This window comes from Giraffa tippelskirchi, chromosome 6, assembly GCF_054371585.1.
Source record: "Giraffa tippelskirchi isolate mGirTip1 chromosome 6, T2T-mGirTip1v1.2.pri, whole genome shotgun sequence".
NCBI classification, from domain to species: domain Eukaryota; kingdom Metazoa; phylum Chordata; class Mammalia; order Artiodactyla; family Giraffidae; genus Giraffa; species Giraffa tippelskirchi.
Window position 1 is genome coordinate 119,578,713 of NC_137280.1, and position 19,389 is coordinate 119,598,101.

Consider the following 19,389-nt stretch of genomic DNA (forward strand, 5'->3'; position numbering starts at 1 on the left):
GCCTGCGGGGGCCTGCGGGGGCCTGCGGGGGCCTGCGGGGGCCTGCGGGGGCCTGCAGAGTTGCCCGCCATCGAAGCTCCTAGGGACCTTCCGGGGCCAGTCCGCGTCTGGGCCTGCGCGGCGGGGCAGGGCTTTGCGGGACGGTCTAGGCTGCAGCTGGGAGCTTCCCGCACGGCCCCTGGCTCCGGGGCGGCGGGCAGGCAGCGCGCCGGGCAGCCCTCGGCGCGAGGCTATGGCGGCGGCGCTGGGGACGCGGGGGGCGACGCGGCGCTGGTTCGCGGCGCTGAGAGGCAGGAGCCAGAGCCTCGCGGCCATGGTGAGTGCCGAGGGCCCGCGGTGCGGGAGGAGGGCGAGGCCCAGCCATGCCGGCCGGGGGGATGAAGGGACCGGGGCAGGCCCCGAAGTGGGCCCGGACTTCAGGTAGCCACGTTTGGGCACCCGGCACCTGCCGACGCGCTGGTCTGAGACAGGGGTGGCCGTAGCATCTTCCAGTTTTCTCTTGGCTTAGAATTTTGTCATAGTCTCCGAAATTGCCAACCGGAAAACAAACCACCACGACTTCAGTGTAAAAAAAAAAAGTATGAAAGGCAGTTGTGAAAATTCTTCACTCGTGATGTGACTAAAGCTGCTTGTCGGGTCGTCTAGATTGTGCGCTCGGTGAGAGCAGGCACCGTCTCTCGCTTCCTGTAAACGGGGCCCTGAATGTTGAATTAACTCATTTGTCTTGGTGTTAATTTTTTGGAGGAATTACTAATAAATTATCTTTTGAGTTGCACACTGATTTTTTTTTTTTTCTATTCCTAGAGGCTCCCTGTCCGGTTCCCCGTTTTATGAATTAACATATTGGGGGTAAATTGACTTGAGGGAAAGTTTTAACATGCAGCACCACCTAGTGGGAATATGTTGTATTAAGCTCATCGTTTCAATTTCTTAAATTACTTGTTAGAGCCCATTTGGCAGTTTGAATTTTTTTTAATAGAAAAAAAATGTGACTCGATGATGGCGAAGGTAAGCATTCTGCTTCATGGCCATTAAGGTGAGAACACAAGTTGAGTGCTTACTGTCACCTAGGCGTGTCCTAAGGCATACTTCTATCTAGGGCGCTGGTGATCGAGTACAGTTGTGGCGTTGGGGAGGAGTGAATAAACAGGTGCGTTTGGAGTGGCTGCCACGTGCCAGGCTCTATGCTGGGTGCCTCCACACTTAAGATCTCTTTAAGCCTTTTAAAAATTTGGCAGGTGTGTGTTGTTGTAACATCCGCACTCTAAAACATTGCAATTCAAAGAGGCTAAGAGATTTACTCAGCATCCACAGCTGAAAGTAACAAAGCTAGGCTTGGATTGAAGATTGCTCTCCAAATCCTATGCTTTCCCTGTCTCTGTGCATAGCTCCCACAGAAAGAAAATTAAGTCCACCACAAAGGGTTCTGTGGAGTGTGTGTCCTTAAGGGGACTGTTTATGTTATGTGGGTGAAGTGACTCCATTTTACAGTTCTGTACATGGTTCCTATTCCTAGGTAGACATCAGTAGTGAGCACAGTTCATGGACCTCACTGGAGATGTGGAGGTTTAGGGAGGAGGAAAACAGCTCAGAGTGTGCTCCACAGACTCCCAGTGACTGCTGCATAACCTACAGCATAGTTAATAGTTTTCTTTGCAGCTATTCAATGATAATTCTGTTTCCTTAGCAAAATAGTCTTAGTTGAATTAAAATATTTAAATGTTTAAAATTTGTAGGTAATTTCCTGTAGTAGGTCTTCTGTGAAAGTTTTCACAGGTGTCATTGAAAAGCTAATGAATAGATTCTTCTCTTTTTAATAGTATGTGGTTTTTGATAACAAGCCTTTAAATGTTTTTATTTAATTAAGAGGCATTCTCGTTATCTCTTTTTAGTTGTAGGGAAGGGTAGCTGACTAAGCAAGGAAGAGAAACTAGAAGGTTGGCTCATTAGCATCCTTTTTTCCTTTTTGCAGAGTGTCTATAAGTTTACTTACTTTGCCTTCTTAATGACACTGATAAAGGGTTTTAGGATTTCTGAAGTGGGAATGAGTTGAAGTTTCATGGCAGAGTATCCAGCTCAGCCTCTGGTTGCCCTTTGATAAGGAACCCTTAAGTTAGTTTGTTCTTTCTGAGGCCAGTCCCTCCCTCACCTGAGCAAGTAGTAGCCCAGCATACTGGTAAGATAGAAGGTACTGGTGGGCAGTTATGCCAGAATGAGAACATACCTCTTCTGACTTCTCCTAAGGTGTTCTTTTCTTCTGTCTGTCATGCTGCTTAGAGTTCTTTCAGTTAAAAAACAAGTAACATGGCAAGTGTGGGCCTGTTAACTAACGGAACTCTGGGTTTGGAAATGTCCTCACTAGGATGAGTAGTAACAAGGTGGACAGTTGTGCATAAATGATTCCAAGTGGGCAGTGCTGTGGCCAGATGGTTGAGGGAGTTTTCTTACTGATGCTTCTGAGAAAACTCACTCCACTAAAGCAAGGGCTTTTTAACCTGTAGCCCAGAGGGTATGTGAACGCCCAGAAGTTATTTTACAAAATCCCCTGTAAATGTGCATTTGTTTTTTCCTCTCTGAGGATTGATCGGTCTTAACTAGAATCGAAAGGGGATGGTGAACTCAGATAATTGAGACCCATGTGAGTAGGACTGAAGGCTGCTGAGGTGCTATGGGGCCATCCAAAGAGAGTGGACCAGGAGTTGAGAGTCACGAGTTCTAATCCTGGTTCTGCTGGTGGACTTGCAGGGTTCCTTGAGTGATCATGTTTACCTCAGTTTCCCAAGTCCTGGAATGTTGGCCATTGGTTATGATCTTTGGGAAGATGTCCAAATGGTTAATCTCAACTTTATCTGTAAGAAACCAGGAAAGCTGAATTGTAAAATTAGAGGCATTTGTAAGGGGTGATAAGTCCACATACCATGGAGGCAACTTATTTTGTACAGAGCTAGTCTTGTTTTTATCTCTTTTGAGAACTTTGTATTTTGAGAACAAAGGAATCAAAGATGGTTAGAAATCGTTGTCCTTAAGACTTTTTTCTGTATCTTTACATAAAGTAAAGAGCCGTACATGTATTTGAATGTAACCAAACCTCTACATTTCAGGTATTAAATGTGTTCTTTCATAGTCAGCAGGTACCCACCAGTTGACTGCAGAGGAGAGGAGCCAGATGATACTTGACCTTAAAGCAGCAGGATGGTTGGAATTAAGTGAGAGAGATGCCATCTACAAAGAGTTCTCTTTCAAAAATTTTAATCAGGTAATTAGTACACATTCTTGCTTGTGCCATGTTTTTTGTGTTTTTTGTTTTTTTTTTGTCACCTTACGCTGTAACTCTTTCTATTAGTACTGGTTGTCTGGTGCCCTGTGGATCCAGGATCTAAATCTTTCCTTCGTAAATAATTCAGTGATAGTTACTCTTTCCTTGTTGACAGTTACTGCCACCCAACTGGGTGATTCTCAACTCTGGGGGGAGGGGATGATTTGTGTGATTTGAAAAAATCAAATTCTGAAACCACTGTTGCTCTGATTTGGTGTTGGTTAGGATATTTAATTCCCTTTCAAATTTTAAATAACATTAGTGGGGTGTCAGCTTTTTATATTTATCACAAGGGGGCATGAGTAAAAACGGTTGAGAAACATGCACCTGCTTGGCTGATTTCCCCTGGTTTTCTTGGATGGTTGTCAAATTTTCTTTCTCCTGATAGTTGCATTTCTGTCTCCAAATCATTCCCCAGGCTGCACCCTCTTCTCTGATTGGTTCATTTTCTCCAAGTCCAATAGCCAGCCCTTGTAGCTTTTCTTGAAAGCTAGCCCCCACCTTGAAGATTGAGCCTTAACAGGGGAACTGTTCCATTAGGGCCCCACCCTGTTTAGAGAGTCATCTCCCATGACTTACCCTTCAGTTCTTACTCCACTGCATTTATATAAGGTCCATGCTTTAGACTGTTCCATGTTTGTTCAGTTAGTTTGGTAATCCTCTGGACAGATTTATTGTTTTTATTTATATTAGGTGTCAGCATCTAGAAGGCAGAGACCATGTTTGCTCAAATAACTGTCTATTGTACCTAACACAGTTCTGGGTACAAACAAGCATTGGATAAATGCAGACATTGATTACAGTGTTTGCTGGTTTCTGGAAGGGTGTGTGAGGACCAGATTTCCACCAAAGAAACCTTCGACATGTTTTCCTAGTAAATGCCGTTGGCTCCACTGTGCTGCATGCCCCATTCTGCTCTCCATCCATCTGGCTGCCAGCCTTCTGCTGTGTGTCCCACTCCTGAGGAAGCCTGGACCAAGCTGGCTCCTTGTCCCGGCTGCCCCACGTGCTCGACGGCTCTTGTCAGGGGCTTAGCACTCTGTGGCTGGAGGCAGGGAATCCCATTGGTACAGTAAGCTTGTGCATAAGCTCTAGGTAGCATTTTCCAAGCTTATTAAAATTCTTACATGTATACAGCCTGACTTCTTTAAGCCTGGGCTAATTTATTGGGCTTGAACATGTGGCTTAAAGTACTTGAGTAGTGTTGCCTAAGGCTCTGCCCATGAGTCAGTCATCCAGCCCCACTCTTAACCTTGTGCTCAGGGTACCTTGATTAATAGTAATATTATTCACCAGGACATTTAATTAACTTGACTTTTTTTTTTTTTACTCTACCTTCACTCACCTTTTAGGAGAAAGAGGCAGATGACAAGAAAATCAGCTGATATCAGGACACATACTCAGCAAATCAGCCCTGAGATTACGTCCTGGGGTCAATTTTCCAGCCAGGCTCCTGTGACTTCAGCATGTAATGGCCTGTAATGGCAACTGATGTCATGACAAGTGTCAGCGCCCACCACCCAGAGACCACCAGGAACATGGCCGTAGCTGAACGAGTTGGGCTGTTGCTTGTTGCAGTGAGGGAGAGCGCCCACCCTATACAGGAGCCTGTGGGGCATCTCAGGAGAATGGTGTAGGGAAAGACTTATTACAAGGTTTGGGCTGGTGCTAGTGATTTTGGAGTCTTTAAGGATCAGGGCTTAGATCTGGGTTGGATGCTGTCAGAAAATGGGTTCTTCTACGATTCACTATTTTAATAAATCTTACCTGTAGGGAGAACGGACTACAGTGGGACTAAAGCTGAAATTGGTAAAGAAGCAACAGTCACTCATTAGCCTGGGGGTGGTGGTGGGTGTTTGGTATTTGTGATTTGGACAGTGTTCATGTTTTGTCTGTGTTGAGATATTGCGGAGTGGTATCTGTGATTCTCTGTATTACATTCTGTTATTGTCACGATTACAGTCATTATTACAGGAATGGTTTTATTTTTGTTCTCATCTTTCATGGTCACAGGGCAACCCTGTCTGATGTTGATTTTCAACACCATGGCCTAGATGTGAGTGCCAGGCTGGCTTCTAGCACCTTAGAGGCTTAGGCGATCATAGTCCAGACCGCTTCCAGGTGTTGGGCTGATTTTGTCTTTTTCACAACTAATGTTTAGAGTGGTGACCTTCTGGCCCTGTTAGATCCTCACTTATCTTTCACTTATTTTTCAGTACAGAAAAGGTACATTTTAAATTATAAAGCAATGCTATAAAACATTAAAATATTGTGGTCTAAATAAAAAAAAATTTTCCTGTTGCAAATACTTCCATCTTTTTTTCTATCCTCTTGTAGTCTCTCTCCACGTTTGGTTATTCATAATGTGACAATTGTACACGCGTTTAAATTTCTAAAAAGTAGTTTAATTTTTATTGTAAAGGTAATACTCATTAACGAGTATTTATTAAGCACCTCCCCTGTGCCAGACACTCTTCTAAGTACATGTAGCTCCCATTCTAGTGGAGAAGCTAGACAATAAACAAATGAACAGATAGTGTAATTTTAGGTAGTGATAAGTCATGAGGGAGAATAAATCGGGTATTGGGATGGAGAGGGGTGAAGAGGTGAGCACGCTGTTTATGATGGAGGGACCTGGGGAGGGGACTCTGAGGCCTGAGTAATACAAGGGAGTTCAGCACATGAGGAGCTGGGGAACGAGCGTTGCTGGTGAAGAGACAGCAGGGTCCAGATTCCTGGAGCAGAAGGGATCTTGGCGTGACCGTGGAAGAGCCAGAAGGCAAGCGTTCTGAAGGGGACAGAAGAGAGAAGGGGTTGAAGAGAGGGAGGGGCCAAGCACAGGAACTTTGTGACCTTGACAGGGAGTTTGAGTTTTATCCTGTGAAAGAAAGCTCTTGGAGAATTGCAGGCAGAGAAGTGCTGTGGTTTGGGTTATGTTCTAAAGAGCTCACCCTGGCTGTTCCGCCATGAACAGATATGGTGGAAGGGCGAGAGTGGCAGCAGGCAGAGTGTGGAAGTTGCCATGTAATAGGCTAGGCAAGAGATGGTGGGAGACCGCCATAATAGCAGTGGAATGTGGAGAGAAATGAAGGATTTCTCCTTTATTTTGAAGGTAGGACAATCCAGACTATCAGATTGGATGTGGGGAGAAGGAGAGGGTCAAGGATGATCCCAAGGCTCTGGCTCAAGCTGTAGGGTAAAGGGCGGTGTCATTTTCTTGGCTGAGGAAACGGGGGCAGAGATCAGGGTAGGGAATTAAGAATCCCTGTGTTGGACATGTCAGGTTTGAGATACTAGTCACCTACGTGGCGATGTCAATCAGCAGCTGGAGATACGAGATCAGAGTTCAGGCTGGAGATAGCAGGGAGCCTCCAGAAAGGGTAACTGTGGGAGCAGCATCGTGGATGGGATGGGCTGGAGGTGCGCCGTGTCCACTGTGAGAGGCAGGAATGCTGCGTGTACGTGTACAGGTGCAGGTAGGTTGCTACGTTTGTCCTGGGAAGAAGAGGTGGTTTTCTCTTTTGATGGCTTTTATTTTTTCTAAGTGAAGTCATCAACTGAGAATGAGTCAGGGTGGGAGGGAGGAGTGTTGGAGATCTGGGGAAATAGGAAAACAGGCAAGAAACAGTCCTCTTAGAGACTAAGACAGTGAAGCAACTAGTGAAGTGTGGTTGGTTGCTGAGCAGTTCTCAGTGTCACTGGAGATTTATGGGCAAACATTTAAGGTGAAGATCCTGTGTGTTTTTTTACACATGCTTGGAGAAGGTGCTGGGTTGGGCTTAATGAAGGCTGAAGTTTTTTTTTTTTTTTAATTTCTTTTATTGAAGTACAGTTGATTTACAATGTTGTATTCTTACTGTTCAGTGATTCAGTTTTATTTATCTATATGCACATTATTTTTCATATTCTTTTCTATTATGGTTTATCATGGTATAATTTCTTGTGCTGTATAGTAGGACCTTGTTGTTTATCCACCCTCTATATAATAGTTTGCGTCTACTAATTTCAACTCCTAGTCCATCTCTGCTGCTGCTGCTGCTAAGTTGCTTCAGTCGTGCCCGACTCTGTGCAACCCCACAGACGGCAGTCCACCAGGGTCCGCCGTCCCTGGGATTCTCCACGCAAGAATACTGGAGTGGGTCGCTGTTTCCTTCTCCAGTGCATGAAAGGGAAAAGTGAAAGTGAAGTCGCTCAGTCGTCCGACTCTTAGCGACCCCGTGGACTGTAGCCTACCAGGTTCCTCCGTCCATGGGATTTTCCAGGCAAGAGTACTGGAGTGGGGTGCCATTGCCTTCTCCTTAGTCCATCCCTACCCCTCAGCAAATCTGTTCTTTATGTCTGTAAGTCTGTTTCTGTCTGTGGATAGATTTGTGTCGTATTTTAGATTCCACATAAAGGTGATAGCATATGATATTTATCTCTCTTTCTGATGTATTTCACTTAGTATAATCTCTAGGTCCATCCATGTTGCTGCAAATGGCGTTACTTCATTCTTTCATGGCTGAGTAGTAGTCCATTTTTTATATGCACTGCATCTTCTTTGTTCCTGCATCTGTTGATGGACATTTAGGTCATTTCTGCGTCTTGGCTGCTGTGAATAGTGCTGCAGTCACCATAGGGGTGCACGTATCTTTTTGAACTATCTTTTTGTCCAGATATATGCTTAGGAGTGGGATTGTAGGATCATATGGCAACTCCGTTTTTAGTTTTTTTAGGGAACCTCCAAACTGTTTTTCATAGTGGCTTTACCAATTTACATTCCCACCAACAGTAGGAACAGGGAGGGGAACCCTTTTCTCCACACCCTCTTCTGCATGTTATTTGTAGACTTTTTCATGGTGGCCATTCTGACTGGTGTGAGGTGGTACCTCATTGTAGTTTTCATTTGTATTTCTCTAATAATTAGTGATGTTGTGCATCTTTTCATGTGCCTCTTGGCCATCTGTATGTCTTTTTTTGGAGAAATGTCTATTTGGATCTTCTGCCCATTTTTTGAATAGGTTGTTTGTTTTTTGTCGTTGAGTTGCATGAACTTTTAACAAGTGCTGAACTTTTGCCAGAAGAGTGCAGTGGCAGAATAGGGGGCAAGGAGACTAAGGATATGTGCAGATAAGGGGTCAAAATATTGGACCTTGGAGTCTAAGCTGGTGAGGAGGGAAGTGCAGCTGTTGATGTGAGAGATGGAGAGTGAAGAGGTTGGAGTGTCAACTAATGCATCATCTTTGCAGGGCAGTTAAGTGATGTCTATCAACTTTTAAAATACACTTACCCATTGTCTGAATCTACACATTTATTTTCTAGGTGCAGTTCCCCATGTATGCCAAATGGATATGACAAGATGTCCCTGTGGGCTTGTAATTTTTTTATTGTGAGCAGGCATTTCCACATGCATGTGTACACCTTGCTAAGACCGTGTCTCCCTCACTGCAGCCCTGCCCTTAGCAGGAGTTATGGGAGGCCCACTATGCTCCATGTGACAGCACCTCTCCAGGCCTTGACTTTATACCCTGGAGGGAATCGTGGGCAGAGCTGATGACCCGCATCTCCCTTAAGAGACTTCACTCCACACTGGGTGTTAGCATATATATATATTTGGTCTTTGCTGAATATATAGGTAAAAAATGTTCTGTTTTGTTCGCTAAGTAGGGTGTGAGCATTTTTCAGTTCTTTACATAGTCTTGTCATTTTACTTATAATAAATCTTTCAGAAGTGAGATTACCTTTGTTGGGTGTTACAGTTTTTAAATGCTTTGCTTATGTGGTGGGTATATGTGAAACGGTGTCATAAGTTTGCTTTAGAATTCATTTATTTTATTGCTGTAGAAATTGAACCACACACTTTAGAAAGATTTTCATTTATTCTGGATGAAAAACCTGCTTCTCAGCACTTTGGGTTATACTAGGTCTTACTATAAAGAAGATTTTTTTTTTTTCCTTTCAGACATTTTATTCCAAGATATGGTTAGTTCCAAATAGTTCACATGCATTGGTAGCTCAGATCAGTGCAGATACTTAGTGATTATAGGTGTGAAAATTCCCAAGGGATCCTTATGGCATAGGTGGAGGAAGTGGCCATGGGTTTCGGTTGCCGTCAGCCCACTGTCTTTCCTTGGTGGCGATGCAAAGGCAATGGTGAGACTCCACGGGTTTTCTGAGCACAGCAGTGCCAAGGCTGAGGCAGGAAGTTTCGACATTTGGAGGGCTTAGACTCAGGGTGGGGTCGACATTTGTAAAGGAGTTTTGCTTTTCTTTCTCTTCTTGTAGACATAAGGAGGGAGAGGTCTCTAAGTGACATGTAAACGTATTCTGAGGTGTTTGGCAACGGCAGGGTGACTGCATTGAAAGAACAAAATGTCAGTTAGAAATGTGGGTGTGAGCCTTCCATAAAGATACATTTTAATAGGCACTGCTATGTGGAGACAAGTGGGAAGCTTACAAAATCAGAGGAAATTTTATGCTTTGGAAGCAGGTGCAGAAGGTGAAGCTTTGGAACCCAGGCAACAGCTACCCAAGATGCCAGCAGGTGGAGCCCTCCAGGGTAGGAGCCAGGTGGTCCCGGCAGCATCAGAGGCCTCCCTCCGCCACGGGGGAAGGCTAACCGATTTCTCACTCTTGGATACTGGACCACTCTTGTTTAGCACAGAAGCAAACTTGTATCAGGAATAGATAAAGAGTGGGGGTGGGGCAGCTGACCTAGTTTGGTACCTTTTGAGTGAATGAAGAGTTCTAGGTGGAGGAGATAGGGAGTTTCCACTTGGTGATGGAGAGCACTTTTGATTCACGAGCTTTGTGAGAAAGAACTGGAGTTCTCTGCATTCCTGGAGGAGCTCCTATACCTTGTCTATGCTTTATTAGGTAGGCCTGCCTGCAGGGCATTCAATTTTGTTAGAGGGACTCAGGAACTGGCTGATGTTCAGCCAGGTTTAACCTACAAAAATGGCTCTTTTGTTGGTACATGATTCAGTCTAACAGCTGGTCCAAGTAGAGGATCTCTCACAGGGCAGGGTCCAAGCTCTATTTGTGCTATATCTTGCTCATCACATTTTGGTTAATGTAACTGCTGCCATTAAAAGATTTCAGGCACTAGGGTGGTGAGAGGCCTTCAGAATGGCCTAGGCCATGGCAGCGGCGGCGGTGGGGGGAGGTTTCTGTGTGTCTAGCAGCAGTAGCACCATATGTGAGTTTGGGGTTTGTAAAATGGTTTCTATTCCTGTGCCTGGAGCTCCTGCTGTAAAGCAGTTGAAAGTTACTGTCGCTGACTTACTTTGTAAAGATGTTTTATTGAGGAATTTGATAATAGGCTTATGGTTAACATTTTGAAACACTTAGTGAAGTCAAAGGCTTGTTGATACCAGAAGACAGACAACTGTTAATGAAAATCTTAACGGTCCTCAAAGGACGTGGGTGGAGGTCTCAGGCGCTGTCCTTGTGAAAGAATTAGTTCAGGTTTTATTGTTCATTGTTGTGCACCACATCTTGGTGCACATCAAAGCTATGAGTCAGTAATGCAGTAATATAAATGTCACATCTGAGCACTCTTGAAAGTGGCTGTTCACTGCCTGGTAAAGGTAGAGAAACACTTCAGTGGGAATGTTCCTGAGGCTTCAGCACCATGGAGGTTAGAAAGTATCATTTTGCTTTTAAAGTTTAGACTAGTATCTGTGTGTCCAGGAGCCAGGTAAAGTGAAAACTTGTCTGAGTATCACACCAATAGCTTACTCATAACATGTGCCCACTGATGGGCTTTGTTAGCCAGCTAGAACCCTGAGAAAGTGTCCATAGTTATCATTGGAGTAGAGAGTAGAGATGCTCACATTTATGTAAACTTTTTTTGTAAGCATTTTTGTAAACTTACCTAAAATTTAAGAAGCTAGTAAGAATATCTGTGTGGTGTATTCATGTTGGTTTTCACTTTGAAGTTGATCCTGGAGCCCTGGGGAGTCCTGGGAACGACACGCTGATGTTGTCAGGTGGTGGCTGGGACGTTGGTTTGATGTCCATCGAAGTAGGGAAATTAGAGCTAAAATGTTGTCATTCGGAGTCTTGCTTCTGCTGTTTATGTCATGGAATAGGTTTAGGCCTGATGTGTATTTGTAAAAACACATGTGATAGGTAGACGAGGGGAAATGTAAAACAGGTGTAAAAAATGCAAATATGACACCACACTGCAGTGTGAAAACGCTGTGGTCATTACACCGTCCTTTAATAAAAATGGACTTTTAACTGCATCGTTTTTTCTTAGTCGTATAGTAAATCTTCTGTTTACACAACTTTGCCTGAGTATTTTGTAAAAGTCAAACAGCCAAGAAATATAATTTCCTCAAAAGTCTTTGTCTTGCCCTTTTACAGATGGCGTAAAATCAGGTGTGTAAAAAATAAAAAGCAGTTTGAGCTGACGTGAAAGGTATTTCAGATTTATGCTTTGCAGATGATATTGGTATGATTAATGCATTCATTGCTTTTTTTATTGCTTTTCACAGATAATGTACATGATGCATGGAAAATGTTGTGGGTTTAAATCTTTGCCAGGTTTAGACTGTGAATATCAACAGATGTTATCATATAAGTACTATAATTATTATAAAATAAAAAATTTGTCATGAAATGCATTGACATAAATTTCATTTATGTAAATTGCTTTCATTAGTATAAAACCTTAGTGTAGCTGTTAGGGTTTGAGAAGCACTTTAGATGAGATTAACTTGGTATAATGTGGTCACAAATGGGCTGCTTTAAATTTAACTGACAAGAAAATAACACTCAAAAGTTAGGAAATTACCGAGGCATTTGATTTCAGCCTGCATTGCTGGTACCGCTTAAATAGGCTGAATATGAATTAATAACAATGGACTGCTGGCTCGATAATTACGGAAAATAATTTAAAGGAGACCTTAAGTAATCACTTAAAAATATTTTGGTCTTGTTCTTTTCTGTTTCTGTTTTTCTTTGGTATGCCAGTCCATTGCTTCAGTGCAGCCATTATCAATAGTGTTTCGTTTTGCACAGCAAGAGTTTGGTCAGTAGAGTTTTGGTGCATTAGAGCCATGACACAGAAACTCGCATCCAGCTGTTTTGAAATACAGACCTTGGGTGCCTGATGAAGTGGCTTTATCAACTAGTCAGCTCTTCTGAGCAGCAAATACAGTTCCGCACTCATGTTTCTGTGGCCAGGTGGTGTCCAGTGCTTCTCCGACCTCAGGAGGCACGCTGCCTGCCTGAGCTCACCCTGGCTCTGAGCTTGCAGTATTGTGCTCTTTTCTATGTAACCTTTACAAAACAAAGCAATACAGCCTCTCCCCTGTCTTGCAGGTAATTTATTGTTATCATATTGCCCTTCTGATCCAGGCTGGATTGAGCTATTCTAACTAATTCACTAGAATTAGTCTCCTGAATTTTACAGAAGGACACTGAACCGGACTGAGATCATGGCCTGGCCGTGGTAACTTCGGGTCGCGTCGCAGTTTCTAGGTGCCAGTCTCATCTCTGGTTCCTTTAGCAATGTTTCTAGATCCTACTCTGGTTTCGAAAGGTGTTTTGTTTTTATGTTTTTATTTCTTCTGTGTTTTCCTTGTTTTCCAAGGATTGCCTGTTGGATTACTTTTCTGCCCTAAATGGGTTTGACAATACTTCCCTGAGAAAGGGACTGTTCACCAGCTAGAACAAACAAAGCTGTGCTTGTGTGGGAGCAACCCAGATATCACTGTTGAGCAATCGGAGGTTATGGGAAATGATTTAAAGGAGGCCTTTACATTTATTTGCATGGTTTAATTGTATTGTTAAAATCAGTTTTATCAAAATAGCAAATGCTACTGATGAATCAGTTTGCTCCTGTGCTCTCAGCTAGTAAGGCAGGATTGTGGCCTTCTGCTATATCATTCATCAAACTGGCTTGAAATGCCTTGTCCTTGTTACCGCAACCCTGGCCATGGACGTGCACCATGTGCCCGGAGCAGGCCCAGTCGGGGCTGGACGCCACGTAGTCTTCCCACTAAGAGCCAGAGGGCCTGTCTCTGGCGGGATCAGTGAGTGTAGCGAGATCTCTGGGCTGGCACCCACTGAAGGACTGGCGCTGTCTGGGCCCAAGACCTGGAAGGAGGAAGATGCAGAAGAGATACCTGATTTCGTCCCTGCCCAGAAGAGTTGCCAGTTTTGTTGGGGAGGTGGAACATCTGACTTTTATAAGATATGGTAGTTGATCTTTTAAACTGCCATGCTAACCAGGTACTAAAATATGAAATACTAAGATGCTGAAAAAGGTGTAATCCAGGAAGCCCGCCTGGAGCAGGGGCAGGGTTTGATAAATCTGAGAGGTTTTATAGAGTTACGGGGGAGGGGTCAGCAGATGGCATTGGTCAGGGACGAGGAGCAAGAGGGCACATCTTACTGTGACATGTGGGGGCGGTGAGGGCCCTAAGATTGGTTCAGTGAGCTGGGCTGAAGGCTAGCAAGGAGGGTCCTTGTGGCACTCTCCCCCTCTTTGAGCACTGCCTCAGGTTTAAGGTCTCTGTAAGCAAACTCTTATCTTTCTGTCTTCCCTACAAGAAAATTTCCTAAAAGAAACCTGTTCGTTTGTCTCAGCTGGACCACCATTCTCTCAAGCCCCCAGGCCTGAAACTGAAGAGTTACCTTGGTGATCAGTCACCAGGAACCATCTGACTGTGCTTCCCGTCTGGGTGCACCTCCCCTCCCCCTCCCCCTCACTCTCCTGCAGGCCATGGCTTTTTCCTGGTGGCTTTTTATCTCTAGGCCCTCTGCCTTCATTGGCTTTCGACCTGCTTCATTGTAACCAAGTTGGTCTCTGCTCAGAAAATCTCAGTTCCTTCCTGTTATGTTTTCTAGGACATCATCTTCTCAGAGGATTTCCAAGCCGCCTGCTGTCTCTAACCTTACCTTTGAGTCTGTTAGAGATTAGCACGGTAAGGTACCTGAGTCATCCTAGTCACCCCCTTCACTGAAGAAGTGGGGAAACCAGGGACGGGGGAGGAGAAACAGTAGTGCCCATAGTGGAGCTAGAGCTCCCTCCCTGAATGTTTCGGTTCATTTCTTTCCTGCAATTCCCAAGCTGTTCTTCCCCCTCCTACACTGCATCTCACTTACACCTATCCTGTCCCCATCTGTGTACATTTTGAGAAAGGTTTTTTTTTTTTTTTAATCTTATGCACTCAACACTAATAAACAGTTACTGTGCACTGACTGTAGGCCAGGCACTGTGCTAGACACAGAGGTGCTTTGGTGAGCAAAGCAGGTGTTTTCCCATTTCCATGGTGCTTACAGTATAATAGAGGAGAGAGAGCATAATCAAAGAAAATAGTGCATATATAATTGCCCATTGTGATAAGTGCCATGAAGGAATATCCTAATAGTTAATGAACACTCAAACTTTGGGCCAGGCACTATGTGGTGAGGACTTCACATGTATTTATTCATTTAATCCTCACAAATCCCTATCTTCACAGAGAATATTTGACTCATTTTACAGATAAGGATATGAAAGTTTAGATTAAGGAACTTGCCCAAGGCCCCACAGTGGAGTTGGGGTTTGAGCCAGGCAATCCTTCCGTCAGTTTGCTGGTGTGGATACCACCTCTCCTGCAGAAAAGAGAGAGAAAAATGTGGGAGATAAAAATGGGAAAACCGAATTCAGCTGGAGGAGAGCTGTCAGGGAAGACCTCTTTAAGGAACCAATAAGTTGATGCATTTTCTTTTTCTTTTTATTCCTTTGTGCATTTGGTATTTTATTTTCACATGTGTATTGCAGCCCTAGGAAAATAATATGAGAATTTTCTTCCCTTTGTTTTTGTTTTGCTTCTTATGATGCCAGCTGGGATTGTCAGTGTAAGGAAACGAAATGGGCAGTCTGCCATATTTTTAGATCTTTGAGCTTCACATCAAATCTGAGACTGATGACTGCACACTTGTTTAACCTGTCTGTGAGGTTAACAACGATTTCCCCAGCTCTGTGATCATCAGTGATTTCAAATTTGCCAGTGTAACCATTCTTCCTTACTACTGTTAGAAACTGGACGATGACTTGGGAGCACAGTCTAGTAAAAACCTGGTGTTTGCATCTCTTTGGCATCATCGATGTTCTTAGAGCGTCAGCCAAGACCTTCACGTACATAGGACAATATGGCAGCACAGGTGACAGGAAGAAGACAGGAAGGGTGAGGGTACAGTGTCATGGAAAGTGGGCAGACTGTGTGGGGACTTAGAGGATGAAGTAGAAGCAGAAGGGGACAAAAGTCACACAAGAGGAATGGTAAGGAGGCTGTTGCGTTTGTCCAGGTGAGACATCATTGCTAGGTGGACATAGCAGGAGATTGTGGACTGGGGAGTGACGGAGGGAAGCAGAGAGGTTTGGAGGCTGGAGCTGCTTTCAGTTCTTTACATCAGCAGGAACCAATGATGCCACACATAACTCTTGCAGGGCATAAAAATATCAAGAGAGAACCCAAGTTTCCCTGAGTAGGGAGGAATGGTGATGGGTGGTGAGGAAGAAGAGCAGGGGATGTTAAGAACGACTTTCAGGTTAAGGACCTGAGGAACTGAGTGGTCAGAAGTGACATTTACTGAGTTGGGTAAGTGTGGCAAAGGAACAGGATTCGGGTGCAACAGGATTCAGGTGCAGGGATCAAGGTTTCTGGTTTGGATATTGTTAAGTGTGAGTTGCTATGAGACATCCCTAAGTCACCTCCAAGAAGGCAGCTTTATGTCTTGTTTGTAGATAACTGGAGAGACATAGATGTGTATGGAACCAAGCCAATGTAATAGATGAGGTCACCCAGGCAGAAACTATAGTGTGAGAAGAGGTGAGGGCTCAGAACTCAATCCGTTTAGGGCTTGGATAGAAGAGGAGGTGCTGGCAGATCACTGAGAAAGACTTTATAGTGAAATAGGAAGAAAATCAGGCCAGTGTTGTACACAGAATCCAAAGGAAGATGGTGTTTTAAAAGGGAGAGTGGAATCAGCTCTGCCAACACTCCAAGTGAGGTGAGTTGTAAAAGATGATCACAGATGAAGCAGCCTGGAGTCATCCGTGGCCATCAGAAGGATGATTCAGATAGGGTGGGGGGTGCAGGCCAGCCTGGAGAGGAAGTGGAGCTCACATGCCCTATATAAGTCTTTGTAACCACAGATGTTAGTCTCCTGTCTGTTCTTTCTGTTTGTAATTCAGCCCTTGCATGATCTTATTTGTTTGTGGTTTTCTTTCAGCCTTGTTTGATATTCAACCTGTGAACATTAGCACTGGAAGGAATGAAGCAAATGAGGCCTAGGGGTGAAGCTGACAGAGAACCAGTGGCAGAATTAGGATGTAAGTGCAGCTTAGATCATGTAACAGAGGAATGTGACTACTTAGCTTTGTCTCTGTGCATCTAACGTGTAAGTACCTTGAGGGCCAAAGCTTGGATTGTGCTTGTGAACCTCTCCCACAGTGCCCTCCCCGTATTATCTAGGTATGTTGAATCCACGAAGCCCCTTGATTGGGCTCATATGTGTGACCCTGGTCAGTGCCCTTAGCCTCAGGGGAACATAGTGTTTTTCATCTTTTTGTCTCCTACAGGTTATTACCTAAAACTCTCACCAGGGACTTCTTCTCATTCCTTACTCCTAGACACAGATGTTTCTGAATGGTGACCAACTTATTGGCCCCTAAGTTGCTGTGTATGATGGGATGCTCTTTAGGGCCATGGCACCCTTTCCAACAGAACAGCACTGATTTGTGCCTTTGTTCTGCAGGCAGTTTTAAAGTGTTGGAGAAAGAAATAGGCCACTTGTGGCATCTCTAGTAAATCACCTCCAGTAAGGAAAGGCTGGGGTTGGCACTACTTGATATTTTGGCTCCACAGTTCAGCCACACACACCCAGTCTTTTATAAATCTTGGTGTCCTGAGGGACCATGGCAGGTTCTTCGAAGACTCTACAGATGTCACTGCCGCAGGCCTTTTTCCTGTTATCAATTAGGCACTCATTTCTGTTTCCAGACTGTTCTTTTAATCTTAGATCCCTTTCCTTTTCTATAGCCACTGGTTCAGCCCTCTTGGCTGATTTTCTTTTCTTTCTTTTTTTTAAATCATAACTTGGTGGTCTTCCAGATAGAAAAGCTTTAAAAATTTGATACATTTTTTAATGTAAACATTTTTTGATATAAAAATGTTGCTTTAAGGTCATTCTTAATATTGACAGGTAATTCTAATATTGCATTATTTACCTGAAATGCAGCCAAGTCAGTTTTCTTTCTGACAGTTTGGAGAGTCACAAAGTATTTTATGAACCAGTGAGTGTTTTCTAGGCATTAGTAGCTCTTTGTTGGGTGATCTGGGAAATAACGTAGGTGGTTTCATTGAAGCTTCCCAGCAGCCTTGTGAGTTTGGGTATTAGGAAGCCCAGTTTAGGAATGGTAGGAAGGAAGCTGCTCAGACTCACAGAGGAAGCAGCAATGAGCTGTCCTTCCAAGGCCCGGCTTCCTACTTACTCTTAAGGCCACAGCTCTTTTCTAACCCAAGTCTGTATTTTGAAGGATTGTGGAATAATTCAAGATATGGATGCTGTTCTATTTGGGAACATCCTAGACCTTTGAATGAACAACTCAGCTGTTCAAAATTGAGTCTGTCTCTTTGTTATATTTAATAAATGGTGTTTATTTTGGAGGGCTTCAAAGAGGCAATATGTTCTTTGCATATTTTAAAGGAAAAGGTAGGCAGCTACTGATAGGAATTTGACCTGTAAATTGCTACATGATTCTGTATGCCCTGTCCTGAAAGCATTAGTTGATTGACCAGTTATTTGTCCTAAGTCAGTTGTAGATTGGGGGTCAACTTCTACCTGGAGAAGAAAGTCACGTTCAGATAGAAGGTCTGCAGAGAGCCTCTAAAAACTTAACTTTGCAAATTAGAACTCTGCATGGAGAAGATACACTTCTTCATTGAGATGCCAGCTTTCCGACCATTCAGCTGTGGATACAGATGTGTAGAAGAGAGGGCCATTGTAATTCTAAATGTCTTCATCTATGATTCTGTTATGTAAGCTTGAAAATGAATCTCTTCCATCTTCTTATTTGTTTAAAACTGTAAGCTTTAAATAGAAGGGTTTAACGTTTATGGATTACTCATACTCCACAGAGATTAACCAGGCCACTCTCTCTTACGGGAATGATAGCACCCTGTTAGGTTTGTGTGGTCTGTTTAGCTTGTTAATAAATACATTTTTTTTCCTGATTGCATAGTATGTTTTATAACTTTGAAAACACAGTAAAGTATCAAGAAGAAAAATGTGTCTTTTGCCCACTTACGAAGCAATATGCATGAATGCATATTTTGTGAGTATGTGTGTACATACATGGTGATGGTTTAGTCACTAAGTTGTGACCAACTCTTGTGACCCCATGGACTGTAGCCCACCAGGCTCCTCTGTCCATGGGATTCTCCAGGCAGGAATGCTGGAGTGGGTTGCCATTTCCTTCTCTAGGGGATCTTTCCCACCCAGGAATTGAACCTGGGTCTCCTGTATTGCAAACAGATTGTTTACCAACTGAGCTATGAGGGAATTTCCTATGTATGTACATATGTTTATATATACATATATGTACATACATTTATGTATATAAAACGTGTTTATGTATATGTAACCATATATGTATGTACATATGTTTTTATATATATTTTGAGTCATATTGTGGACTCTTTTCTCAGTCGCTTTTTTTCACTTCATACATGGTGAACATTTTTTCCTGTCAGTTAAATATTTTGCTTCATGATTTTTAATGGTGGGATATATAGAGTATTCCATTGAGCGGAAAGGCCCTGTTTAATTTAACCAGTGCCTATCATAACTAATCTCATAGCACAGATGAGGCTTGGTGAGCCTACCTTTTCTAAATGCTCCATATATTAATAAATGCTGTCCATTTATCACAAGAGTATCAGGGTGTCATACCAGGTTCTTCTTGCTGAAGATACCCAGGATCTTCATGCCCACTGAAATCAGGCATAGATCCATTTATTTGTTAAAGTAAATAGAAGTCATCGTCTAGATTGCATTGATCTGTTGAAGCTAAAAAATCAAGCCCTTCAAGT

At 43.5% G+C, this 19,389-nt stretch overlaps 1 protein-coding gene across 3 annotated transcripts in view; it reads left to right on the forward strand.

Annotated features, from left to right (window-relative positions):
- Positions 1–137: 137 nt before the first annotated feature.
- Positions 138–19,389, forward strand: part of PCBD2 (pterin-4 alpha-carbinolamine dehydratase 2) — a 50,127-nt gene continuing 30,875 nt past the window's right edge. Inside the window, exons 1-2 of one of the 3 annotated variants that reach the window (XM_081502942.1) lie at positions 138–316; positions 3,125–3,256. In XM_081502942.1, the coding sequence (XP_081359068.1) occupies positions 233–316; positions 3,125–3,256 (216 nt within the window). In that variant the 5' untranslated portion in view covers positions 138–232. Of the gene's footprint in view, positions 317–3,124; positions 3,257–16,528; positions 16,629–19,389 lie in introns of those variants that run through there. The other 2 variants (XM_081502943.1, XM_081502944.1) reach the window with 2 other exon arrangements.